Source organism: Pristiophorus japonicus, chromosome 6, assembly GCF_044704955.1.
Source record: "Pristiophorus japonicus isolate sPriJap1 chromosome 6, sPriJap1.hap1, whole genome shotgun sequence".
NCBI lineage: Eukaryota > Metazoa > Chordata > Chondrichthyes > Pristiophoridae > Pristiophorus > Pristiophorus japonicus.
This window is the reverse complement of record NC_091982.1, coordinates 146,609,485-146,637,003: the sequence shown is the minus strand read 5'-3', so window position 1 is coordinate 146,637,003 and position 27,519 is coordinate 146,609,485. Positions and strand designations below refer to the sequence as shown.

Below are 27,519 nucleotides of genomic sequence, written 5' to 3'. Positions count from 1 at the left end.
CCACGTGGGTGGCGCGTGAGTTCGGGGCACAGAAGAGCCGAGGGCCCAGGGGCAGCACGGGCCAGCCCACACTACGAAATGTGTGCGCACTAGGCCCGTGCAGCAGAGCTGGTCTCCAGTTGTCTTGGTTCAATCCTTGCCACTGGACCAAGGCCTAGCTCTGTCAAGCCCGTGTGGTGGCTGGTGTGCAACGGCCATCACACGTTAAAAAAATCCACACACAGGCATCTTCCACCCTTCAGGATATAGTTCGGGATCTGGAATATTAGGTCCTTCCTTGAAACACCTGTGAACTCATACCTTTTTTGGCGTGGAAGCAAGTCATCCTCGATACAAGGGACCACCTATGATGATGATGATCTCTTGGTGGCTCGACCAAAGAGCGGACTGAATTTCCCCAGTGCCGCGGATGCCGCTTATCGCCGACGGTAGGCCTCTGCTGCCCGTTAGCCGCCTAGCACCGGTGCTAACGTTATAACGGGAATTCCGACACCCTTAATGTTTTATGAACAGAATATCTACTTTGGGAGAAAAACCCTCAGACTTGCAGTTCGATGCCATTATTCTAAATAGGCAGTCGTGGCCAGGTGTAAACACCCAGTTGATAATTGACCAGCGGCTGCTCACTGCTGCTTTGTACACGTGTATTTATTCGTACTGTCCTTGAGTTGATGTTGAATGTACACGTTACCATACCATCTGATTTAAAAGTAACGACAAGCCGCACAGAATCAGGTCTCGAGCAAATTATGGCTGGTCTCAATGTCTCCTTCGGGTATTTCTTTGCTGTTGTGGCTTTGTGTGAGGTGATCAGGAGGATCTCCAAAAAGCTTCTGCCACTGAAGGTCTACTCCAGCTTACTGGTGGAGCTGGCCTCGTGTTTCCAACTGGGGGCCTGCTGGTTTGAGCTGCAGATGTTGGTCATTATCGGGCCATGGGGCGGTGGGTTTGGGATGGACGTGGTGATGACTCTGCTGTTTCTCCTTTACTCGATCCACGAAGCCACGTTCGACGGAGCTGAGGCCAACCCGCTGGTCACCGTTCAGGGACTGCTCCGCTCCAACTGTGCTGCGCTCTCCGGCATTCTGAAGATCTCGGCCCAGTTCGGGGGGATGCACTTGGCCAAGGCAGCTGCGAAACTGTACTGGTCCTGGGAGCTGACGGATTTGCACCTGATCCAGAACATGATGGACATGGACTGCAGCTCAGCCATCCAGACATCAGTCAGCCAAGCAGCCTTTGTCGAAGCGGCTTGTGCCTTCCTGTTCCACCTAGTTGTGATGAGATTCGAGGGAGTAGCTTTTGGATACAGGATCCTGGCCAAAGCCCTAACCATCTCTGTCCTGGTGCACATAGGTGAGAGTCTTCGAAAGCATTATACACGTATAATGTATGATCCATCAAACTGCTCGAGGAGAGTGGGAAGATGGGGAGGGGAAGGATCAGGGAAGGTATATGTTATGTTCAGAGTAATTGCATGACTGAATATTGTAAGCTCAAACTGTTGTGACCTTGGTCTCTTTAATGTAATTCCAGAGTGAGGAGGCAGCATGGTGGACTGCCTTTTATACCTGCTTGCCCGGAGTGTGCAGGTGACCCTTAGGTCTCCCACAGGTTCGCCCCCTGGTGGCAAGTCTTACACACTAATAAAGTTTACATACGTAACAATGTAGGGGCGGGGTGAATTTCTGCAATGCTCTAGATGATTACATCCCATCACTGTGATATTGTCCGGAAATGTATATACGACCATTTTTTTAGCAGGCCTGCAATCCGGTGAGTGAGAGGAGCGGTTGGGAGGGGTAGGGGGAGAGATGAGCGAGACCCAAGATGGATTATGGAATGAAATAAAGACAACAGATAGTGAATGTCATTATACTTTAGAGGGCTTGATGGTGGGAGTGGGCTGGTCCAGGTGCACCTATTATTCAATACAATTTCAGAGAATGGGCAGAGGGTGAGGGTGGGCAGTGGGGCCGGTGATGCCAGGAGAGGGGAATGGTACTGAATGTCCAAGAGCAACAGGTGTCGGTGGGCGTGAGGGAAACGTGGGCCATGGACTTGCCTGATGGGATGAGCTGAACGGTGATGCTCTGCCTCTGCAGGAAAAAATCAAAGAGCAAGTTATTATTTAAATGGAAAAAAATTGCAACGTGCTGCAGTACAGAGGGTCCTTGTGCATGAAACATAAAAAGTTAGTATGCAGGTACAGCAAATATTCAGGAAGGCAAATGGAATGTTGGCCTTTATTGCAAGGGGGAAAGAGTATAAAAGCAGAGAAGTCATGCTACAACCTACAGGGTATTGATGAGGCCACACCTGGAGTACCGTGTACAGTTTTGGTCTCCGTATTTAAGGAAGGATATACTTGCATTGGAGGTTGTTCAGAGAAGGTTCACGAGGTTGATTCCAGAGATGAGAGGGTTGACTTATGAAGATAGGTTGAGTAGGTTGGGCCTATATTCATTGGGGTTCAGAAGAATGAGAGGTGATCTTATAGAAACTTATAAGGTAATGGGGGAGCTCGACAAGGTGGATGCAGAGAGGATATTTCCACTCATAGGGGAAATTAAAACTAGGGGACATAGTCTTAGAATAAGGGGCTGCCGATTTAAAACTGAGATGAGGAGAAATTTCTTCTCAAAGGGTTGTAAATCTATGGAATTTTCTGCCCCAGAGAGCTGTGGAGGCTGGGTCATTGAATATATTTAAGGTGGAGATAGACAGATTTTTGAGCGATAAAGGGAGTAAAGGGTTATGGTGGAGCAGGCAGGGAAGTGGAGCTGAGTCCAGGATCAGATCAACCGTGATCTTATTGAATAGCGGAGCAGGCTCGAGGGGCCAAATGGCCTATTCCTGCTCCTATTTCTTAAGTTCTTCTGTCTTCCCGTGTATCCAACCTTCAACAAAGGGGCAAGAGATGAAGGTTGTCGGTACCAATGCATATTGGAAAATGCAGCATCCTATGTTGGCTAGTAGTTCTGGTACTGCACTGGAAATCCAGAGATCCTGACTTCAAATTACAGCAGGCAAATTGCAACATCAATCTCAAAACATCTGGTCATTTGAGGGCCAGCACCAGATGATGATGATGAATGACCATGAAAACTGCTGGACTGTTGTGAAAACCTAACTGATCCACTCAGTGGATGACACTTAATGCCCTCTGGACTCCATTGCTTGGGATGCCCACAACCAAAGAGCCTGGAAATCAAGCCATGGGTTTCTCAGAGATGCACAGGCTTCTGATGGAGAATCTTGTTACGGGCACTTCAAACACAACGACTGCTCCGGCGTTGGGGGCTTTAATCATTTTCTTGTAAATATTGTCATTTTTATGTTCTTAAATTGGCCCTGAAATTGCGGTCGGAGGCTTCCTGTGGGCAATTGCCTCCGACCTGAAACATTTCTACAAATTTACCTGGTGGTCCTGGAGGAGCGTATGACTCCGGTGGGGAGGCCTTCTCTTCCCGCACTGCGAAGCACGCTCCTGTCCTCCAGGTTCCCACGGAGACGGTGCAGTCACGTGTGACTGCCCAGCCAATCAGGTACAGTATTCCGCAGCTTTCTCATTAATAGCAATGGGAACTCCGTATCTACAAGTTCTCATTGTTTTTTTTTCATTAATAGCAAAGATACGACACACAGGTAATAAAAAATAAAAAACACACCTCACATAATTGAAATTAAAGTTAATAAATATCTGAGAGAAATTTGTTTTCCCCGAGTTTTTAAAACGTTTTTTAAAATTATGGTTAAAAATAAATGTAACGTAGTGGGCAGAGTTTTTAAAATAATACGTGTTTTTAAATTTAAATTTAATTATATTTTTGTATGTTTTTAAACTCTTACACCTGTAAAAGTAGGCTATGTGACTGCTTTTATCAGGCGCAAGAGTTTTGAGGACATTTGCCGGGCAAGATATGGGTAAATCCCGCCATCTTGCCCTTGCAAATGTCCTCGCTCCCGAGATGCAGAAGATCTGTCAGGCTCCAGCTTGACAGATCGGAAAAGCCGTTTTTTCAGATGCCTTCCCGGGTCCGTAGAAACTTCGTACGGAGCCGGGGAGGCTGGAATTTCAGGGCCATTATGTTACAAGCCATCAGCTTGGTGGGGAAAGCAATGTGGCAACCAAACACAAAATATGGAGTGATTTAATTGGTTCCCTTCTCCTTTTATTGTTGGTAGTTCCCGCTGACTGCCAATTTTGGATTTGTAGACGCTGTCAACTGTGAGGGATTATGGAGTGTCCTCCTCAAATTCAGCTGCCCTTAAAAATTTGTAACTATCCTGGGCCTGCTTCACAATGACATGCAAGCCGTGACCCTGACCAACGGATCCACTACAGACCTAATTCACATTCGGACTGGGTCAACAGGGCTGTGTCATCGCACCAACGCTCTTCTCGATCTTCCTCGCTGCAATGCTCCATCTCACTGTCAGTAAACTTCCCGCTGGAGTGGAGATAATCTACAGAACAAACGGGAAACTGTTCAACCTCTGCTGTTTCCAGGCCAGATCCAAAGTTGTCCCATCCTCTGTCATTGAACTACAGTACGTAGACGACGCTTGCATCTGCGCACACTCGGAGGCCAAACTCCAAGCCATTGTCAACACCTTCACCGAGGGCTCCGAAAGCATGGGCCTTACACCCGTAAGACAAAGGTCCTCTACCAACCTCCTTCCGCCACACAACACTGCTCCCTGATTATCAAAATCCACGAAGAAGCCTTGGACCATTTCCTATACCTCGGGAGTCTGCTGTCAACAAGGGCAGATGTCGATGACAAAGTCCAACATCACCTTCAGTGTGCCAGCACAGCCTTCAGTCGCCTGTGGAAAAGAATGTTCAAAGACGAGGATCTCAAACCCAGCACCAAGCTCATGGTCTACAGGGCTGTAGTGATGCCCGCCCTCCTATATGCTTCAGAGTTATGGACTATGCACAGCAGACATCTCAAAGCACTGGTGAAGTACCATCAACGCTGCCTCCGGAAGATCCTGCAAATCCATTGGCAGGATAGGCGCTCCAATGTCAGTGTTCTCGCTCAGGCCAACATCCCCAGCATCAAAGCATTGACTACGCTCAATCAGCTCCGTTGGGCGGGCCACGTCGTCCGCATGCCCGACACAAGACTCCCAAAACAGGCGCTCTACTCAGCACTCCGACAAGGAAAGCGGGCCCCAGGTGGGCAGAGGAAATGCTTCAAGGACAAAGCCTCCTTGAAAAAGTGCAACATCCCCATCGACACCTAGGAATCCCTGGCCCAAGACTGCTCAAAGTGGAGGAAAAGCATCCGGGAACACCTTGAGTCTCTTCGCTGAGAGTAAGCTGAAGCCAAGCGTCGACAGCGGAAGGAGTGCGCGGCAACCCAGGCTCCCCATCCACCCGTCCCTTCAACCACTGTCTGCGCCACTGTGACAGAGACTGTAGGTCCCGCATTGGTCTCACCAGTCATCTGAGAACTCATTGTTAGTGTGGAAGCAAGTCGTCCTCGACTCCGAGGAACTGCCTAAGAAGAGAAGCCATCCACTGGGCTTACCATAGCAACATGGGGTGCTGCATTTTCCAATATGCATTTGTATCAACAACTCCCAGAATATTTAATGATTGACAGAAAGACCGGCCATTCACAGTTGTTAAACTAATTTATCAGATCGATCTTTAAACTGTTTGTTTATATTTTGGTTTGGAGTGCTCGCTGAAGTCACTCCACACAATTGTCCTTTTCGATAGGCTTTATTGATAAGTCACCGATTCAACAGTGAAACAGGTCATAAAGTCCTGTAAACAAGCTATCTTCAATATGCCAAAAAGAACAATCTCGGAGCTACCAGTCTGCTAACCTGGATCAATTCAATCTTGAATGCCTACTCCCGGGGCTGTACTCACCCAAGATGCGCAAAGTCTCACCTTTTAAACATGTAAGGAGCACCTGACCACGGGCACATCTACCCTCCTCACTCTTCACTATATTTCCAAGTTTCATGTCATCTGCAAATTGTGAAATTGTGCCCCGTGCACCTAGATTCGATCTGAGGTGAGCAAAGCAAACACAGTATCTTTTCCAGTAGCCAATCAGAAAGCAATTATCTTCACAGCCTTTAAGCAGAACTCTTAGAAACTTCTTCCGAAATCATTTTGGTGAAGCTATGCTTCTCTTCCACCTTCCTCACTTCCATATCACAGCACCCCCTCCTCGCAACAGCATTCCCTCTAACTCGCCCTGAACAACACCTCACAGAATCTGTTCCTCTGAAATAGATACAGAAATACTCAGTGCTTCCATTGACATTGATAAAATCTATTTTATCAACATAGCAAAACAGATAATCTGGTCATTATAACATTGATGTTTGTGGGAGCTTGCTGTGCGCAATTGGCTGCTGCATTTCCCATATTACAACAGTGACTACACTCCAAAAGTACTTCATTGACTGTAAAGTGCTTTGAGATATTTTGAAGTCGTGAAAAGCGCTATATAAATGCAAGTCTTTTTTTTCTTTTTTATCTGATGAGTAATTTGAGACTTAACGTGTGGTGAGTGTAGCGTGCTTGAGAGGAACAGGTGACTGTGGACCCAAGGTTCCCAAAGCTCTCCACCACTGGGGTTTTCCTCACCTCATGTCTGGCTCTGTTGTAGACTCATTGATCGAGATTGATGGCTGTGATTGGTCAACAACTCCATTAAATATTTAATGGAAATCATGTTTGACAAATTTGCTGGAGCTTTTTGAGGATGTAACGAGCAGGGTAGATAAGGGGAAACCAGTGGATGTGGTGTATTTGGATTTCCAGAAGGCATTCGATAAGATGCCACATAAAAGGTTACTGCACAAGATAAAAGCTCACGGGGTTGGGGGTAATATATTAGCATGGATAGAGGATTGGCTAACTAACAGAAAACAGAGTCGGGATAAATGGATCATTTTCCGGTTGGCAACCAGTAACTAGTGGGGTGCCGCAGGGATCGGTGCTGGGGCCTCAACTATTTACAATCTATATTAATGACTTGGATGAAGGGACCGAGTGTAATGTCGTCAAGTTTGCTGATGATACAAAGATGGTGGGAAAGCAAGTTGTGAGGAGGACACAAAAAATCTGCAAAGAGATATAGACAGGCTAAGTGAGTGGGCAAACATTTGGCAGATGGAGTATAATGTGGGAAAGTCTGAGGTTATTCATTTTGGCAGAAATGTTTTTAAAAAAATGATAATTTAAATGGAGAAAAATTGCAAAGTGCTGCAATACAGAGGGACCTGTGGGTCCTTAGAAACATAGAAAATAGGTGCAGGAGCAGGCCATTTGGCCTTCGAGCATGCTGCACCTATTCAATATGATCATGGCTGATCATGCAACTTCAGTACCCCATTCCTGCCTTCTCTCCATGCCCCTTGATCCCTTTAGCCGTAAGGGCCACATCTAACTCCCTTTTGAATATATCTAACGAACTGGCCTCAACAACTTTCTGTGGTAGAGAATTCCACAGGTTCACAATTCTCTGAGTGAAAATGTTTCTCCTCATCTTGGTCCTAAATGGCTTATCCCTTATCCTTAGACTGTGACCCCTGGTTCTGGACTTTCCCAACATCGGGAACATTCTTTCTGCATCTAACCTGTCCAATCCCGTCAGAATTTTATGTTTCCATGAGATCCCCTCTCATTCTTCTAAATTCTAGTGAATATAAGCCTAGTCGATCCAGTCTTTCTTCATATGTCAGACCTGCCATCCCGGGAATCAGTCTGGTGAACCTTCGCTGCACTCACTCAATAGCAAGAATGTCCTTCCTCAGATTAGGAGACCAAAACTGTACACAATATTCAAGGTGTGGCCTCACCAAGGCTCTGTACAACTGCAGTAAGACCTCCCTGCTCCTATACTCAAATCCTCTCGCTTTGAAGGCCAACATGCCATTTGCCGCCTTCACTGCCTGCTGTACCTGCATGCCAACTTTCAATGACTGATGTGCATGAAACACAAAAAGTTAGTATGCAGGTACAGCAAGTAATCAGGAAGGCAAATGGAATGTTGGCCTTTATTGCAAGGGGGGATAGAGTATAAAAGCAGACAAGTCCTGCTACAACTGTACAGGATATTAGTGGGGCCACACCTGGAGTACTGTGTACAGTTTTGGTCTCCTTATTTAAGGAAGGATTTACTTGCATTGGAAGCTGTTCAGTGAAGGTTCATTGGGTTGATTCCTGAGATGAAGGGGTTGACTTATGAAGAAAGGTTGAGCAGGTTGGGCCTGTACTCATTGGAGTTCAGAAGAATGAGAGATGATCTTATTGAAACATGTAAGATAATGAGGGGGCTCGACAAGGTGAATGCAGAGAGGATGTTTCCACTCATAGGGGAAACAAAAACTAGGGGACATCGTCTCAGAATAAGGGACCGCCTATTTAAAACTGAGATGAGGAGGAATTTCTTCTCTGAGGGATGTAAATCTATGGAATTATTTGCCCCAGAGAGCTGTGGAGGCTGGGTCATTGAATATATTTAAGGTGGAGATAGACAGATTTATGAGTGATAAGGGAGTAAAGGGTTATGGGGAACGGGCAGGGAAGTGGAATTGAGTCCATGATCAGATCAGCCATGATCTTATTGAATGTCGGAGCAGGCTCGAGGAGCTAAATCGCCTACTCCTGCTCCTATTTCTTGTGTTCTTAAGGGCCCAACATTGGCCATGATTTGCATCAATTTTTTTGGAGTAAGTTGTTTTTTCTGGCGTAAGTTAGAAAATGCCAATTTCCCCCCAAATTTGCTCCAGAGTAAGTCGGTTAGGTACGATTTTTTTTCGGTCAGTTTTTTTTTAAAAAGGGTGCGTTCCCAGACACTTACGCCAGTTTTGACCATTTATGCCACTTTGGCTAGCAAAAACTTACTCCAAATCCACTTAGGTCAGCGTATGTGGCCAGCTCTGAAAAACCTTGCGGGCAATTAAGAAAAAGCAACGCACATTCGGCAGACATTAGGGCAGGGATGGGGGAAGAAAGGGAACTGGAGAGAACCTCAACAACCAAGCAGCAAATATTAAGGAAAAGCTCAAACCATTCAAATACAATAAAAAAAGGTAAATCGTGCCTTATCTTTAAAGTCTGCCCAGGAAAGGCACCAAAACTCTCCTCCTCCCCCCTCCCCCCCAAAACTCTCCTCCTCCCCCCTCCCCCCCAAAACTCTCCTCCTCCCCCCTCCCCCCCAAAACTCTTCTCCTTCCCCCCTGCAATCAAAAGTCTCAAGCATAACCACTAAATAAAAAATAAAAACAAAGTCCTTACCTGCCCAGGAACTCAGTGTGCTGGCCGGCCTGTGCGGGAGGTCACTCGGCCAGGGATAGGGTACGGCGAGGTCGGGGCGTCCCTTCGGCCTGGGAATAGGGGCTGTGAGCATCGGGTCCTGCTCTCAGCCCACAGGACATGCTGGGAGGGCAGGAGCATGCGCGCAGTGTTTTCTGCATTGGCCTATTGCTCCACCCCCCCCTTCAGCCTCCACGCCACGCCACGGCTCCGAGGACTCCGAAGAGCGGCCAGGATGGGACCCCTTTTTTCTGGCGCCCTTCCAGGGCGCAAAGTCGCCGCGCTTCAGGTCAGCGCTCCGAAAAAAGGGGTTGGGCAACGTTGGGCCCTATGAGAGGATTGGCTGGAGAGTCTCAGGATAAGTGGTCGCCCATTTAGGACTGAGATGAGGAGGGATTTCTTCACTCAGAAGGTTGTGAATCTTTTGAATTGTCTGCCCCAGAGGGCAGTGAATGCTGAGTCTTAAGTATATTCAAGGCTGATGTTAGATCTTTTAATTTCCAATGAAATACGAACTCCGATTGTAGTTTTAATGTAACTTTATTTCTGGCAGACAGCAACAAGCTTCTGGCTTTAAGCCAGGTCTTTGTCCTTCTGAGACCACATGGTCAAAATGGCTGTACTTATACCTGGATCAATTTACAGAAAAGAACTCGCCTTCTTTGACCTTATTGGCTCAATTAATAATCTTTTAACCTTTTAATTGGCTCGCTACCCAAGGGTCCTAAAATGTCAAGTTGATTGATGACTTAATGCAACATGCTGAACTGCATGTAGCAGCCTTGACTTGGGGGGTCTGTGAATTTTCACAGTCTGTCTAAATGCAGCCTGTTTAAATTCTCTATCAATACCCCCCTTTGATTCTTTCACAAACTGAATCATAAAACATCAGGTATCACTGGTTAAACATTCTACAAAATAATTTCATACATGTTAATAGAGTTTCCTTCTAAAATTTGTTGATGTGTTTTGCCACATGTCCCGACTAGTAGCTTCCACACAAATTTACACCAACCCGAGTTCCATCGTGGCCACAATGGAAGTCTGGTTTTAGTAGGTTAATTAACCTTATTCCAATTTAGTCCAAATCAATATTTTAGTTCAACCAGTAAACAACCTTTCCTTAAGCATAACATACCCCTGTGCCACGTACAGATGGTCTGCTGGGACCTGCAAGGTGTCTCACCTGCGGGACAGCAGCTACAGCCACCTGGTCGCAACAACATTTAATCAACATAAACAAACAATATAAAAGTAAAACAATTACAACAAATAGAATTAAATCTTCCACCAATGAAGTTCCTATTGAACCTAGCCATTCAGTGGCTCCACTCCACAAAGTGAATGATGGGGGTTGCTTAAGTTTTTCTACCTCCTTTTGGATATGCTCCGCTAAGTGGGTAATTTCTTCGGAGCTATCTGGGATATATGTGCAACACTCAGTTCCGAGTAGGGCGTAAGGACCTCCCTTTTCAGCCAGGATGTAATCAAGGGCCGGTCTATTCTGTAGGGCTACTGTGTGGATTGCTACCATTTCTGCATTAATTTTAACTAGGGCCTCTGAGGTATCATTGGCTACACGTTCCACAACGGATGCCATGTTAATGGATTCCCTTGCCAGTTTGGCGGTCCCATACCCAGGGATCAGGATGGCAAAGAACCTCTCTGTTCCTGTGATAGCTCTCTTAGGACGGTGTAACTGTTCCAACAGTGACTTTATATGATACATATAAGGCACAATGTAGGCTAAATAGCAGGATCCCGTCCAATTCTGGGGCAGCCAAGGGTAGGCCTTGTGGCCACACACCCAATAGATGCCATTATAGGCAATGAAGGTTAGTTGTTTCTTTGTCAGCAACACTCCGGGGCCTGTCTAGGCTTTTCCATCTGTTTTATTCAGAATCCCCGTTACGTTAAAAATTCCCACATCGGCCCAGTTTGGACGGTTCCGTGGCTTGATTATATTATAATTCCGGGAGCAGTTACTATACCCCATATTTTGGCCTCCTTTGATGTTTCTAATCAGACAGACCGATTCCCCCGGTCTTCCTATTCCTGTTGTATTAGTGATAACAAAAAATGGGGGTCGTTTGGAATTATTGTAGCATGGTTGGTATCCCCCTTCAAAGGTAGTCAGATTGTAACCTGCTGACTTCCATTTACGTGCCCAGTTTTCCGTATCCTGAAACGCATTGCCTGTTTTATTTTGATTAATTATCCACTCAGCCATTTCCGAGATATTCAAGGGAACTGGCCTCAAGGGAATCCCTCCCTTTGAGTGAATAGGAATATGCGCACACACCCAACAACTAGAAATGTTACCTTGTTTGGCATAAATGTATGACATATATAAAAAGGTATTCACATGTAATTCCCTTGCTACTCTACTATTTCCCTTTGGTGCAGAGGGTCGGCTAGTAAGAAGTAGGCCTATGCCTAGAATACCTACAATCAATAATACAGTAAATTTATACATTTTCGCAAAAAGTAATTGTCCTTATTAGATTTCGGCTTCAGTTACGGGTGCTCGTTTAATGTGTGAAGCGTGGATCCAGGCTTTCTTTCCTTGGACTTTAACAGCTGCCTGGGTGGTCAATAACACTTGATAAGGTCCCTCCCACTTGGCACCCAAAGGTTCTTTATGCAACTTTTTCACATACACCCAGACTCCCGGGATGATGTCGTGTCCTCCTTCGGGTGGATTACCCCAAGCTGCCGATACCTGTCGGGAAACAGAACTAATAGCATTGGTTAGGTTCTGACAGTATGATAACAAAGTGTCACTCATTAAGTGAACATCAGCTTTCCGTAAATCGATAGTTCCTGGCAGCGACATGGGTCTTCCTGTTATAATTTCAAACGGGCTTCGACCTGTAGTTCTGTTCGGGGTTGCCCTAATGCTACATAGCACTATTGGTAGTGCCTGGTGAGGCGGCATCTTTAGCTGCCTGGTCGGCTAGGGCATTTCCCTGTGCTTCAATGGTATTTTCCTTGGTATGGGCCTTACACTTCAGGATGGACACTTCCTGAGGTAATTGTATGGCCTCCAGTAAGTCTCGGACTTCTTTTCCATTTCAGATAGGTGTACCAGCAGCAGTGAGGAATCCTCTTTTCCGCCACAACAGACCAAAGTCGTGAGCGACTCCAAAAGCATAACGCGAATCTGTGTAGACATTAGCTGTCTGTCCTTCTGCTATTCGACATGCTTCTGACAGGGCCCGTAACTCGGCCTGTTCTGATGTTCCTGAGGATAAACATCCTTTTGCCACTACCTCATATAAGGTTGTAACTGCCCATCCTGCTTTTCTGGTACCATTGTCAACAAAGGAGGAACCATCTGTAAACAGGATGAGGTCTGGGTTGTGCAGAGGCTCCTCTGCTGCTAAGGCTGCTTCTTCTGTTTCTTTTAAAATCTCCACGCAGTCATGCTCTTCACATTCTCCCCCCTCTTGCTCCCTCGATTCTGACATCGGGAGCATAGTTGCGGGATTAACCGGGCTGGCCCGGACGATATGGAGATTAGGAGCTTCCAAAACTGATGTCCAGCGGGTCCATCTAGCTGCCGTCACCTGAGACATTCTAGTCATAGACAGCAAAGCGTATACGGTGTGGGGACACTTGACAATCAGCTTTTGGTCGAGGACTAGACCCGCAGTGATCATTACCGCTCGACATGTAGCTTCCATGGCCCTTAGGCAACTTCCCCATCCGAGGGTTCCGCATCTAGTTTTGCCGAATAATAGCCAATAGGTCTTTGCCGATCCCCATGTTCTTGTGTCAGTATAGCTGTCATATATCCTTCTTTCTCATGGACAAACAGGGTAAATGGCTTACCACTGTCGGGGATTCCCAGAGCCGGTGCCAAATACAAAGCCTTTTTCAAACTCAGGAAGGCCTCTTGCTGTTCCTGAGTGAGGGTGATGGCTTCTTTAGAGGCACGTTTCCCTTTAAAATATCATTCAATGGCTGAGCAAGCTGTGTGAAGGAGTCAATCCAATTTCTGTTAAAGTTACACAATCCCAAAAAAGACCTTAGTTCCTGAATAGTGGTGGGGTTTTTAGCAGCCCGAATGGCTGCAGTTCTATCCTGGGTAAGTTCTCTCTTTCCTTGTGAAATCTTTTGTCCCAGGTATACAACCTCTTCTTGGGATATTTGTGCTTTGTCGATGCTGGCTTTATGTCCTTTCAGCCGAAGGTGGTCCAGCAAAGCTCGTAAATCTTGTTCATGCTGTTCTTCCGTGTTTGAAGCTAGCAGGATATCGTCTACATATTGAATGACTGTGGATGACAGGGGAGGTAATTCTCGCAAATGGCTTTGTAAAGCCATGTGGAATACCGTAGGGCTGTTGTGGAAACCCTGCGGTAACCGGGTCCAAGTATACTGTTGTCCTTGAACCGTGAAAGCAAACCACTGTCGAACCTCCGGTGCCAGAGGCACCGACCAAAATCCGTTGGCCATATCTATAACCGAGAAATATTTATGTTCTGGTTTGAGGGCATTAGAAATGGTGGAGGGATCTGCGACCAAAGGAGCTTTTTGATCAATACACTGGTTAGCTTTCCTATAATCAACAGTCAAACTCCAAGTCTCATTAGATTTCTGTACCGGCCACACGGGGCTATTGGAGGAGCTATGCGTTTTAATAAGCACCCCTTGTTTCTCCAATTGCTGAATAACCGGTAAGATTCCCGCGATGGCAGTTGGACTGATGGGATACTGTTTCGTGCATGGAGGCTTGGTCCCGGTAAATGACGCAGGCTCCATCTGGAGTAGGCCACAATCGTTCTTATCTTTAACCCATATCGGGTGTTCCTTCAATTCTTCTTTCTTCAAAGTTCGAATTGACCATGTCACCCGACCATCCTCGAAATGCAACGATGAATCTATTTGGATTAGAACGTCCATTCCCAAAAGGGGTTGATCTACTGGGCCTATCCAGACCGGCGTGGTTAGTTCATGTGGACCCAGCCCTATAAGTACTGGTGATGTCCTTTTAATTTCCGTTTTATGGCCCCCAACTCCATAGGCTGTACGTGCCCTACCATCCAACGGCAAAAAGTCTCCATATTGTAGGGGTAAGCATGTTAATTCCGCCCCTGTGTCTAAAAGACAGTCCACATCCTTATCGCCCACCCTCACAGTTATACTTAGCCCATCTCCCCTCTGTTGTATTAGTGCGAGGAGGGGGGCCAGGGTGGGCTCTAATCGTTTTTTGCTATCCCAAGTAACTCCTTCTGTTGTTGTATTGTCAGTCGCTTAAATGCTTCTATGAGGTCGTTATCTTGTGACAAGCCTGGCTTGTTGGCTGAATTGTATCCCTGGCTGCGTCCTCTTCCCCAGCCACGACCTTTCTGTTTTGCCCTGCACGTCTTGGCCCAGTGACCTTCTTTCCCACAATAATGACATTTTCCGGGTAATTTTCCTAATAACTGTTTATCGGAATCCTGGGATTTCCATCCCATAGCCTGTACAGCTCGGACTTTAGCTCCCATATCCTGATCTAATTGGTTACATCGATCCACCAATGGTGCAAAGGTAGTTCCTCTACCTTCCCAGTCCGGTAACACTACCTTAAGCATTTTGGACAGTTCTGGCTTTAGACCTGCCACGAAAGCTGCTTTCAGGGGTCCAAACACTTGTTCATCCATTTCCTCATCCGTATTATTCATACCCGAATGTTCTAGCCATGTGCATCTAAACCGCTCGTCATACTCCAGGACCTCCTCTGTTCCTTTCTGTTGGCAGGCTGCAATTTTCCCCAGTCTGTCTTAGCTGGACTGAAGGCTTGCAGCCAGTGTTTAATCGCCTCCCATCCTGCGTCTAATTCTTGCTCATCCTGCCCCAAAGCAGCTTCTACCTTGTCGTGCAATTTTCTTCCCTGTGTTTTTGGCAGCATTATGGTCAAAATTTGCACTCCGTCCCAGGGATGAAGTTGATATATATTTCTTAGGCGGTCCAATTGGTCCCACATTTTCACTCCCCCTTTCTTTGGATTGGGCAATTCCTTGGACCATTTATCAATTTTCTCTGGGTCTGCCGGATCATGAACTAAGTATTTTTCGTACACCCTTTTCCTCGTTTTTTTGGTTCCGCCCTCATCCGCAGTCTCTTCTGATTTGACTACAACTCGTCTTTTTTTAAACGGGGCAAAGCGCACCCCTAATTCTTCATCATCCTCCGACCCTGTATCGTCAGAGGATTCAGAATCCGTATCTATTCCTCGGTCGTGTCTTCGGGTTTGCGCTTTTAATTTATCCAAACATGAGTACCCTGGGAATTGACCGATACATTTTCCTTTTCCTATTACTGTCTCTTGACCTAATGATTTTTTCCATTCTTTAATTTCACCTTTAAGATCTTTAACTTCCGCTTCCGACTTTTCAAGTTCAAGTTTTTTCTGTCGCAGCTGTGCACAAACAGCTTGCAATTGATCCTTTGTACTGGTCAGTTCTCGATCATGTTGGGAACGCATTATAATTTCATTCCGGTTTCGAATCTGTCCCATAACCGCTAGGGACCATCTAGTTCCCTCTTTATTTTTCATACGGGTCGTTTTTCCCCAGACCCTTTTAATCTCGTCCAAGGACCATTGTCCTTTGGAGGTTCCGTACTTTTGTTCGATCTTCATACAGGTTTTAGATAAGTTGAATTGTTGCTCTATGTATTCTTTCAACTGTTCGAGAATTAAATCTATCGAAACTTCAGGTGGTGCTTGCCCACCTTTAACAGTTGTAGGAAATTCTTTGCTCTTATCTCCTGCTGCCATAATACTGATTTCTTTACTGGGGTCTCGAGTCGTAGGCTTTCTAGCCGATCAATAGGTCGGTGATTAATTAACTAACACACCGCCGAAGTTTAGACGTCTATGGGACCTCGAGCCGACTACCAATCGGAGGGTTCGCAAACCGGAGGCTTTCGGAATCGTGTAGAAGGAGAGACAAATTTAGACTTTTGACTGAGGACTTTTATAAAGAGGAGTCCTTACCTCAGTATGTAGGTCCGATGTCCAAAATTCAGTTTCTTTCCTCAGCGATCCTGTTCGTGATGCCAAAATTGTTAGATCTTTTAATTTCCAATGAAATACGAACTCCGATTGTAGTTTTAATGTAACTTTATTTCTGGCAGACAGCAACAAGCTTCTGGCTTTAAGCCAGGTCTTTGTCCTTCTGAGACCACATGGTCAAAATGGCTGTACTTATACCTGGATCAATTTACAGAAAAGAACTCGCCTTCTTTGACCTTATTGGCTCAATTAATAGTCTTTTAACCTTTTAATTGGCTCGCTACCCAAGGGTCCTAAAATGTCAAGTTGATTGATGACTTAATGCAACATGCTGAACTGCATGTAGCAGCCTTGACTTGGGGGGTCTGTGAATTTTCACAGTCTGTCTAAATGCAGCCTGTTTGAATTCTCTATCAGCTGAGATAGATAGATTTTGAGTCTAGGGGAATGGAGGAATATGGGGATCGGATGGCAAAGTGGAATTGGAGATGAAGGTCAGCCATGATTGTATTGAATGGCAGAGCAGGCTTGAGGGCTATAGGTACCTACTCCTGCTCCTAATTCTTAGGTTTTTATCATGCAATTTCCAGGTTGGTAGAGAGTGAATAGATGGATCAAGGTCTTTTTCTGTCGGGCAATTGCTATGTTCCTATGTTTTTATGAAGGGTCCACTCCCCCAATTTTAACCTGTCCTTTCCTTTTACAGGTGCTGTTGTTTCTGCTATGTACTTCCATACTTTCTGTTTCCATTTCAGAGTTTCAGTGCTTCAAGTATCCTTTCATGTCTGTGTAGATGCATAAATCAGAGCCTGTGATTGTGTGTGTGGGACATGCTCTGGAGCCTGATTTATTGGCTTGCAATGTTGGCCATGTCCTGCGATGGGTTAAGAGAAGGAACTGAATTTGGAGCTGTGGCTGGTGTTTAATTTGTTGTTGTGATCTCCTCTGCAGCTGGCCCGTATACCACAGCTCTGTTTAACCCAGCACTTGCATCCTCAGTCACATTCCACTGCTCAGGAAACACCTTGTCAGAATACATGATCGTCTACTGGCTCAGTCCATTCATAGGTGAGTAACAGCGGTCACCTTCCTACTTCATGGGGCCTGAGTGACTCCGTGCTAGACCTGAACCTATCCCTGCTCTGTGTTCATAATGGTCAATCCATCTGGATTGTTGGTTTATGTGCTGCTCACTTTAATATCGTGTCATTTTGTGTCTGTCACGTGTCCATGTGACTGCACCTCTGTGTGATGATACTGTCTGACTCTATCTGTCTGACTGTCTCTGTCTGACTCTTTGTCTGACTCTGACTCTCTCTCTCAAACTCTCTCTGTCTGACTCTCTGTCTGACTCTCTCTCTCTCTGTCTGACTCCTCTGTCTGACTCCTCTGTCTGACTCCTCTGTCTGACTCCTCTGTCTGACTCCTCTGTCTGACTCTGTCTCTCTGTCTGACTCTCTCTGTCTGACTCTCTCTGTCTGACTCTCTCTGTCTCTCTGTCTGACTCTCTCTGTCTGATTCTCTCTGTCTGTCTCTCTCTCTGTCTGACTCCTCTGTCTGACTCTCTCTGTCTGTCTCTCTCTCTCTCTGTCTGACTCCTCTGTCTGACTCTGTCTCTCTGTCCGACTCTCTCCCTGTCCGACTCTCTCCCTGTCCGACTCTCTCCCTGTCCGACTCTCTCCCTGTCCGACTCTCTCCCTGTCCGACTCTCTCCCTGTCCGACTCTCTCCCTGTCCGACTCTCTCCCTGTCCGACTCTCTCCCTGTCCGACTCTCTCCCTGTCCGACTCTCTCCCTGTCCGACTCTCTCCCTGTCCGACTCTCTCCCTGTCCGACTCTCTCCCTGTCCGACTCTCTCCCTGTCCGACTCTCTCCCTGTCCGACTCTCTCCCTGTCCGACTCTCTCCCTGTCCGACTCTCTCCCTGTCCGACTCTCTCCCTGTCCGACTCTCTCCCTGTCCGACTCTCTCCCTGTCCGACTCTCTCCCTGTCCGACTCTCTCCCTGTCCGACTCTCTCCCTGTCCGACTCTCTCCCTGTCCGACTCTCTCCCTGTCCGACTCTCTCCCTGTCCGACTCTCTCCCTGTCCGACTCTCTCCCTGTCCGACTCTCTCCCTGTCCGACTCTCTCCCTGTCCGACTCTCTCCCTGTCCGACTCTCTCCCTGTCCGACTCTCTCCCTGTCCGACTCTCTCCCTGTCCGACTCTCTCCCTGTCCGACTCTCTCCCTGTCCGACTCTCTCCCTGTCCGACTCTCTCCCTGTCCGACTCTCTCCCTGTCCGACTCTCTCCCTGTCCGACTCTCTCCCTGTCCGACTCTCTCCCTGTCCGACTCTCTCCCTGTCCGACTCTCTCCCTGTCCGACTCTCTCCCTGTCCGACTCTCTCCCTGTCCGACTCTCTCCCTGTCCGACTCTCTCCCTGTCCGACTCTCTCCCTGTCCGACTCTCTCCCTGTCCGACTGTCTCTGTCTGACTGTCTCGGTGGAGAGACGCATTTAAACATACAATTCTTTACCTTTCTGAGGGCTGCTTTAGGGTGAGCCACACACCAGGCTGAACTGCGATCTGAGCTGCTCTCAGCTGGAATTATGGGAAAGGCACTACACCTGGCCACAGTGCCTCTGGTTAGGAGGCAAATCGGCCCGAGTTCACACTCCTGATCACCAATCAGTGACTGTATGTGAGTGAGTGCGTGCATGTGTGTGTGTGTGCGTGTTTGAGCTTGTGAGTGAGTGTATGTGTGTTTGAGCATGTGTGTGTTTGAGTTAGTGGGTGGGTGTGTGTGTGTTTGAGTGTGTGTGGTGTGAGTGTGTGTATGTGTGTGTGGTGTGAGTATGTGTAAGTGTGTGGTGTGTGTGTGGTTTGTGTGTGTGTGTGTGAAACAGATCAAACATCCCACTGACTTTCTGCCTGGAATACCACTTGCACAATGGGCACTTAGGTCAGATACTGGGACCACCTGGCAGTTGTGGATCTGCACCATCAGTCAGTCAATACCTTCAGGAGAGGGGAGAATATTGTCAGAAAATGAGGAAAAATATACTTCAATGTCAAGTGATTGTGTGGGTTAGATTGGGAGCATGGAGTGATCGGTGAGAAATCCTGATTCACAAGGAAATGTACCTTTGGATATCTGCGGGTGGATTGTTGGACTTCCAGCGGATTTAATGGATGTCTTGAGTCATCGCGGACGATCAGTCTGCTTGGCAGGGCCTTTACGATTAGTAACGAGGCCGACAGCTCCCAAACGTACTCGGGGCACCCATTGCTAATTCTCGAACTGACACCAGTCCCATCTGTTGCAGCAACGATTCTGGCCGTCTTTCTGTTCAATGGGAACATTCCTCTGCTTTTCTGCAAGAATCTCCTCTATTCCCAAAGGACAAAGTACAAAATTCCCAAAGGGAAATCAACACTAGATCCAGAAGAGAATAAGGCAATCAACAGGCACGGACAGAGGACTCCTGGAAGAGGGGCCCAGGAAATGATCACTGGACAGAAAAAGAAAAGTGAGATCTGAGAGAGTGGATTTGGGGAGTCTGTGTGTAAACAGTGTGTTTTACTTAGTGTAATGATCTGGGATGCACTGCCTGAAAGGGTGGTGGAAACAGATTCAATAGAGGATTTCAACAGCAAATTGGATATATACTTGAAAAGGGAAACAATGTACAGGGATAGAGGGAAAAGGCGGAGGAGTGGGATAATTGGATAGCTTGTTCAAAGAGCCGGCACAGGCACGGTGGGCCAAATGGTCTCTGGTGTTGTAAGATTCGGTGATTTTAGAATTGGTGGTTGAGTGGTATTTTAATACCCTGGGGGAAAACTTCGGGTCGTTTGCGTCTCTTGGGGGCGCGAAAGGGGCACAAACGACTTTTCGCCCGGGTGCAGCAACGTTACTGACTCCCACGAAATTCCGTGGGTGTTTAGCGGTGGCAGTAACCGGTAGCGCCCCACTTCTACTGGTAACGCCCACTCCTAGCGGTAACGCCCCGCTACGTTACGCCGGCGATGACGGTATCTTCACCAAGCGCAGCGACCAGTTTTCGTCCTGGAGCGAAGATTCGGTGTTGCCCCCTGAAGCAGCCGCGGACAATGCCAGCAACAGCTTGGCGGGCGGAAATTAAAGGGGAGGTGCGGCAGTAAAACAAAATGGCCGACTGACCGCTCGCGGCCTTCTGGTTAGTAGATCACGGGGTCCGTGCCGCGATGTTGCAGCCCGGCACTCCGCTTGTGTGCCAGAGCTACTACCATGGCTCCCTGCTCCCCGGTGGTCCAGCGACGGCCCCGTTTCCTGTCCTCAGAGTCGGCAGCGTGGCCCTCCCCTTTAATGGAAGGGAGGACTCTATCTATCCGCCAGGGCTACGAGTCCCACTTTGCGTCCCCTTGCGCCCCGCTCCCGCCTCTGAGAGGAAGTGCAGTGCGATAATTTGCCCTGCCATTCCTCTCGGTGGCGGTAAGCCCAATATATCTCTCAGGGCGGGACTTCTGTGGCTGTTACCGAATTTCGCCCCCAGGTGTATTGGAGCTCATTCTAGTGTACACACACTCATTGTATACATCTAATACTTTTCATTATGTATATATCCCTGGGTAGCTCGCCTTGTATACGTAACAATATTTAATTCCATGTACTCTCCTCTCCCAACAATTACTTTTATTTCACACTCAATAACAGGGACTAGACTTCAATTAATTGTGGTTTATGTGAAAGAGAGTAAATGCCCGCAGAGCAATTTGGAAACTCCATTACAGCCTGTTGACGTGTTCAGAGGATGTGACTGGCAGGATTGATGTGGGGCTGGTGGAGGTGTCCACGTTTCTCTAAACGACTGTTACCTGATTGTCTCATATCCCTCTGTCAATGCCCGGTGCAGCCACTGCACACACATTGATGTCAAAACACACTTTTGGTTTGAGAATAAAATAATTTTAAAATGATTTGCGTCAACGTTATTTTCCAGTCTGCCTTTAACAGGTTCCATGGTTGAGTTACTTTTGTGGAATAAGACTGACTGGCTGTGGGGAGCTCGCTTGCTCTGGGTCATGGTGCACCCTGGGGCAAGCTGTGGGATGGACTCCGTCATGCTTCAAACAGGAAGGGAGAGGGACAGGGGAGGCCCACGGACAGGGGAGGCCCACGGACAGGGGAGGCCCACGGACAGGGGAGGCCCACGGACAGTGGAGGCCCAGGGACAGGGGAGGCCCAGGGACAGGGGAGGCCCAGGGACAGGGGAGGCCCAGGGACAGGGGAGGCCCAGGGACAGGGGAGGCCCAGGGACAGGGGAGGCCCAGGGACAGGGGAGGCCCAGGGACAGGGGAGGCCCAGGGACAGGGGAGGCCCAGGGACAGGGGAGGCCCAGGGACAGGGGAGGCCCAGGGACAGGGGAGGCCCAGGGACAGGGGAGGCCCAGGGACAGGGGAGGCCCAGGGACAGGGGAGGCCCAGGGACAGGGGAGGCCCAGGGACAGGGGAGGCCCAGGGACAGGGGAGGCCCAGGGACAGGGGAGGCCCAGGGACAGGGGAGGCCCAGGGACCGGGGAGGCCCAGGGACCGGGGAGGCCCAGGGACCGGGGAGGCCCAGGGACCGGGGAGGCCCTCGGACCGGGGAGGCCCAGGGACCGGGGAGGCCCTCGGACCGGGGAGGCCCACGGACCGGGGAGGCCCACGGACCGGGGAGGCCCACGGACCGGGGAGGACCTCGGACCGGGGAGACCCAGGGACCGGGGAGGACCTCGGACCGGGGAGGCCCTCGGACCGGGGAGACCCAGGGACCGGGGAGACCCAGGGACCGGGGAGGCCCACGGATTGAGGAGACCCACGGACGGGGAGGCCCTCGGACTCCGTGCGGGGCCGGGAGGGGTACACCTGCTCCTCTGGGCCCACAGGATTTCACAGAACTTACGATGGGCACTCTGTGACTCGCCATGGTCTTGCAGTTGAGGTGGGCCATTACGGACTTCCCGAATCCAGGAGTTAAAATGCGATTGCAGCTTCGGTGACATCCTCAGCCCATGACGCTTCGTTGTAATGTAGGAGTCTGCACAGATTGAATGCGATGTAAGGGATAGGAAACACCAATCACACAGATTGAACTCAAGGTAAGAAAGACTTGTATTTATATAGCGCCTTTCATGACCACCAGATAACCCAAGGCACTTCACAGCCAATGAAGTACTTAGTGTAGTTACTGTTGTAGGAAACGTAATGTAGATAAGAAATAGGAAACTCCAATCTCACAGATTTTAAAAATTCATTAGCAGGATATGACCAGCATTTATTGCCCATCCCTAATTGCCCTTGAGAAGGTGGCGGTGAGTTGCCTTCTTAAATCGCTGCAGTCCGTGTGGTGGAGGTGCTGTTCGGGAGGGAGTTCCAGGATTTTGACCCAGTGACGATGAAGGAACTGCGATATATTTCCAAAATCAGGAGGGTGTGTAACTTGGAGGTGGTGGTGTTCAATTGTGCCTGCTGCTCTTGTCCTTCTAGGTGGTAGAGGTTGCAGGTTTGGGAGGTGCAGCCAAAGAAGCCTTGGCGAGTTGCTGCATGGCATCTTGTAGGTGGTACACACTGCAGCCACGGTGCGCTGGTAGTGGAGGGAGTGAATATTGTAGGTGGTGGATGGGGTGCTGATCAAGTGAGCTGCTTTGTCCTGGATGATGTCGAGCTTCGAGTATTGTTGGAGCTGCACTCGTTAAGGCAAGTGGAGAGTATTCCATCACACTCCTGACTTGTGCCTTTATAGATGGTGGAAAGGCTTTGGGAAGTCAGGAGGTGAGACACTCGCTGCAGAATACCCAGTCTCTGACCGGCTCTTGTTGCCACAGTATTTATGTGGCTGGTCCAGTTAAATTTCTAGTCAATGGTGACCCCAGGATGTTGATGGTGGGGTTCGGCGATGGTAATGACGTTGAACATCAAGGGGCGGTGGTTAGACTCTCGCTTGTTGGAGATAGTCATTGCCTGGCACTTGTGTGGCACGAATGTTACTTGCCACTTATCAGCCCAAGCCTGAATGTCATCCAGGTCTTGCTGCATTCGGGCATGGACTGCTCCATTGTCTGTGGTACTCAATGTAGGAGATGGGAAACTCCAATCACACAGATTTAAGTCAATGCAAGGAGGACCTCCTCACTAGCTCCTCAACGTAACATTACCATTGGTGCTAACAAGCCCTTTCTTACTTTGAGCTAAACTGTGCCTTTCAGTTCCTAGCTTTACAACAGTTCATTTCAGTCACTCCAAAACCATTCACAAACCAAGAAAAGGATCCCCAGAGGCAGTAATTTACACCAAAATGAATAAGTAGCTATGTAATGGAACCTTGTGAATGTTGATTCCATTGTGTACATTCTGTACAGAGGGACGACTAACAGTGAGGTAGGCATGAGGGTTCAGGATATCAATGGCCAGGTCGACGGATTATTGATGGGGGAGAAAGGGAACCGTCATTACTTGACTTGTTGGATGATATAGTGGATAGGAATTCCATCCTATTAAAGGAGAACTACCAGAGAATGATCAGGAATTTAAGGATATAGATGCTAACTTAGTGATCTCTGGAGTCCTTAGCCAGTCATTAGTGGAATGGTTCAGTAGCATCATTGGGTTTAATAATGGTCTTGAGTCATAGAGTAAGAAAAAAGAAATGCTTGTGCCTGTAGATAACTGGAGGATATTTTCTGAGGAGGTTGAACTTTTCAGAAAGGATGGGGTTCACTAATATTCTGGGGGCTAACAGACTAGTTCAGAATGTAGAAAGTACCATTGAGGTATTGAAACTAGTTGGGACCCTGGATTGGGGAACTCATTATGTCCGGTTCCACGAGTGCTGGGGAAGGTGCTGATAATAAAAAGGAACAACTGGGTAAAAATCGCTGTCTGTGTGCCTGGTGGCCGTTGAGGGATTGTGCACTGCGAGGGCGTCATGTTCCCACACTGCAAGCTCAGAAGGTACATAAAGTGAATTGAATTAAGAATGCAAGGAATTCCTTGGAATTTCTTAATGCTGTGACTAGAAGGATCAGGAATAAAATGCTTGCGTTCAAGGAGTGTGGTTCCAGAGAGAATTTAGTTGCAGTTAGTGTCTCTGGAGCCTGGTTAGAACAATAGTGATGGATTTGGAAGTACATCTGTATCAAGTATTGGGTAGGGCATAAAGATAGATTGGGCCTCAAAGGAAGGGGTCACATCTCTATTTATAAAAGATGATGTAAGTGATTGAGGGGAGCTTTTTGGTATGCAGGAAGAAGTGGCATTGGATACACTCCAGCTTGGGGTTGGACCCAGGCTGATGCTTGGCAAGTGTTGTAGGTCTCCTGGGCAACTGTTCGAGTCACACAAGAAGCACTCGCCAAGGTTTGTTTGACAGCATCTCCCAAATCCTACCACCTAGAGGGACAAGGGCCGCAGGTGCATGGGAACACCATCACCTGCAGATCCCCCCTCCAAGTCACACATCATCGCTGTTTCTTCATTGTCACTGGGTCAAAATCCTGGAACTCCCTCCCCAACAGCACTATGAGAGTACCTTCACCACACGGACTGCAGCGGTTCAAGGCGGTGGCTCACCACCACCTTCTCAAGGGGCAATTAGGGATGGGCAATAAATGCCGGCCTTGCCAGTGACGCGCTCATCCAAAGAATGAATAAACTGAAAAAAGATTAGATGTTAGGAGGTACTGCTCTTCGCAGTCATGGCCTCTTCAACAAACATCACGGACATGTGGGCTGCTGCTGCTGAGCTTTCAAAATGGGGTTTGACAAATTTCTGAGAGAAAAGGGCATTCCCAATTTTGGGCAGGAAGTGGCCAGTTGGTTCAGCTGATGATGATGCATTCTGTGCAAACGTGGTGTCTTGCTGTTCTGGAACTTGCGTGATTGCCTTAGGGAGACAGAGGGGAATTTCCAAGAGGTTTACCTATATTGGCGGCTGTAATGCGTGCACCTGTGAGTATGCTCACAGGTGTGTAGGGCTGTTGTGGGCGTGGCTTGGAGCTGTGAACTTGTGGAGGAAGGTCTGCCTGCAAACTGAATCCCCAGGAGAGGAGGAAGGGCCCTACTGTTTCAACACCTTGAGGGAGAGGAGGAGAGGAAGAAGTACAACATTACTGCCAGAGAGTTGGAGAGAAGGGAAAAGAAAAAGCTGCAACTCAAAACATCATCATCTGTGTGGAAGGAGGGAGAGCCATCTACAACAATGTAGGGGTGGGTGTCTCCAAAAAGACTTTGTTTTGTAGGTGGAGGGAGAAAGAAGAGTATTAAGAAGGCTGGAATATTGTGAGGGGGGTGGGTTGGGGGGTGTAAGTGTGTGGGCTCTTGCCAATAACTAGGCCCCACACACCTCTAAAACACCTCTCCCCCATTGCCAGGCACGGGACAGTTGGAGCTGCCTGGGTGAAGTGTTATGTATTTAACCCCTTGTAACCTGTATTACACTACCTGTTGGAGTCCCAAGGGATCCCAGCATCCCTTGGGAGCACGGTATATAAGCAGGCCGCCCACGAGGTACCTGCACTCTGGAGTCTTATTGAAGAAGCTAAGATCACACTTGCTCATTGTACACAGAACTCAGTTTCATCCTTTATTATGAGTGTACCAATTGGCGATGAGATAATGAACAACCACACAAAAATGCAAAGAACAGTTGGGATCCTGGAGAAGTTCTCAGAAGTGGACGATTGGGAGGCCTTCGTGGTGAGACTCAACCAATACTTTGTGGCCAATGAGCTGGAAGGGAACGAGAATGCTACCAAACGAAGGGCAATCCTTCTAACTGTCTGTGGGGCAACAATCTATGGCCTCATAAAGAATCTCCTAGCTTCGGCAAAACTAACAGCTAAATCCTATGAAGAATTGTGTACGCTGGTCCAGGAGCACCTAAATCCTAAGGAAAGTGTTTTGATGGCGAGATTATCGGTTCTACATGTGTCAGCGGTCGGAGGGCCAGGAAGTGGCGAGCTATGTCGCTGAACTAAGGTGCCTCGCAGGACATTGTGAATTTGAGGGATTCCTAGAACAAATGCTGAAAGACTTTTTTGTATTGGGCATTGGCCATGAGGCAATCCTTTGCAAACTGTTGACTGTTGAAACTCCGAATCTAAGTAAAGCCATAACGATAGCCCAGGCATTTATGTCCACCAGAGACAACACCAAGCAGATTTTGCAGAGTAAAGAAGTTTCGGCCAGTACTGTGCACAAAGTAACGTCGGTTTCGAGCAGGAATATACATGGCAGAACGTACACACCGGCTGCTGCCCGACCTCAGATGACCCAGAGTCCACCATCAATCGTTAATGCGAGGCAGTTAACACCTTGTTGGCGTTGTGGAGATGATCATCGGCCCCATCAATGCCGCTTCAAGCACTATGCGTGCAACGGTTGCAGAGCAATGGGACACCTCCAGCGAATGTGCAGGCGAGCTGCAAACCCTGCAAACCTCCACGTTGCAGAGGAAAATCGATCCACTGTGGATCAGGCTGAATTGGAGACTCGTACCAAGGAGGCAGAAGTGTACGGGGCACACACATTCACTACAAAATGTCCACCAATAATGTTGAAAGTTGAACTGAACGGAATTCCAGTATCGATGGAACTGGACACGGGTGCGAGTCAATCCGTAATGAGTAAAAAGGCCTTCGACGGCTGTGGGGCAAAAAGACACACAGGCCCAAGCTCAGCCCCATTCATATCAAACTAAGGACTTACACCAAGGAACTAATCCCTGTAATTGGCAGTGCAGAAGTCAAAGTCTCCTATGATGGAACGGTACACAAAATCCCACTGTGGAGTGTGCCGGGGATGGCCCCACGTTGTTTGGCAGAAGCTGGTTGGGAAATATCCACTGGAACTGGGACGACATCCGAGCGCTTTCGTCCATCAACGATGCCTCATATGCCCAGGTTCTGAGCAAGTTCCCATCGTTGTTCGAACCAGGCATTGGAAGCTTCTCGGGGGCAAAAGTGCAGATCCATTTGGTTCCCGGTACTCGACCCATCCACCACAAGGCACGGGCGGTACCGTACATGATGCGTGAGAAAGTGGAAATTGAGCTGGACAGGCTGCAGTGAGAAGGCATCATCGCGCCGGTGGAATTCAACGAGTGGGCTAGTCCGATTGTCCCGGTACTTAAAGAGGACGGCACGGTTAGAATTTGTGGGGACTATGAAGTAACGATTAACGCTACAGGACCAGTACCTGCTACCCAAGGCAGACGACCTATT

At 48.1% G+C, this 27,519-nt stretch overlaps 1 protein-coding gene across 1 annotated transcript; it reads left to right on the top strand.

The window, feature by feature from the left end:
- The first annotated feature begins 749 nt into the window (after positions 1-749).
- aqp12 (aquaporin 12) lies at positions 750-20,424 on the top strand. The gene is made up of 4 exons (XM_070884025.1): positions 750-1,356; positions 17,253-17,369; positions 19,606-19,809; positions 20,228-20,424. Exons 1-4 carry the CDS (start codon positions 750-752, stop codon positions 20,422-20,424), a joined length of 1,125 nt encoding a protein of 374 aa, XP_070740126.1.
- Positions 20,425-27,519: the final 7,095 nt, after the last annotated feature.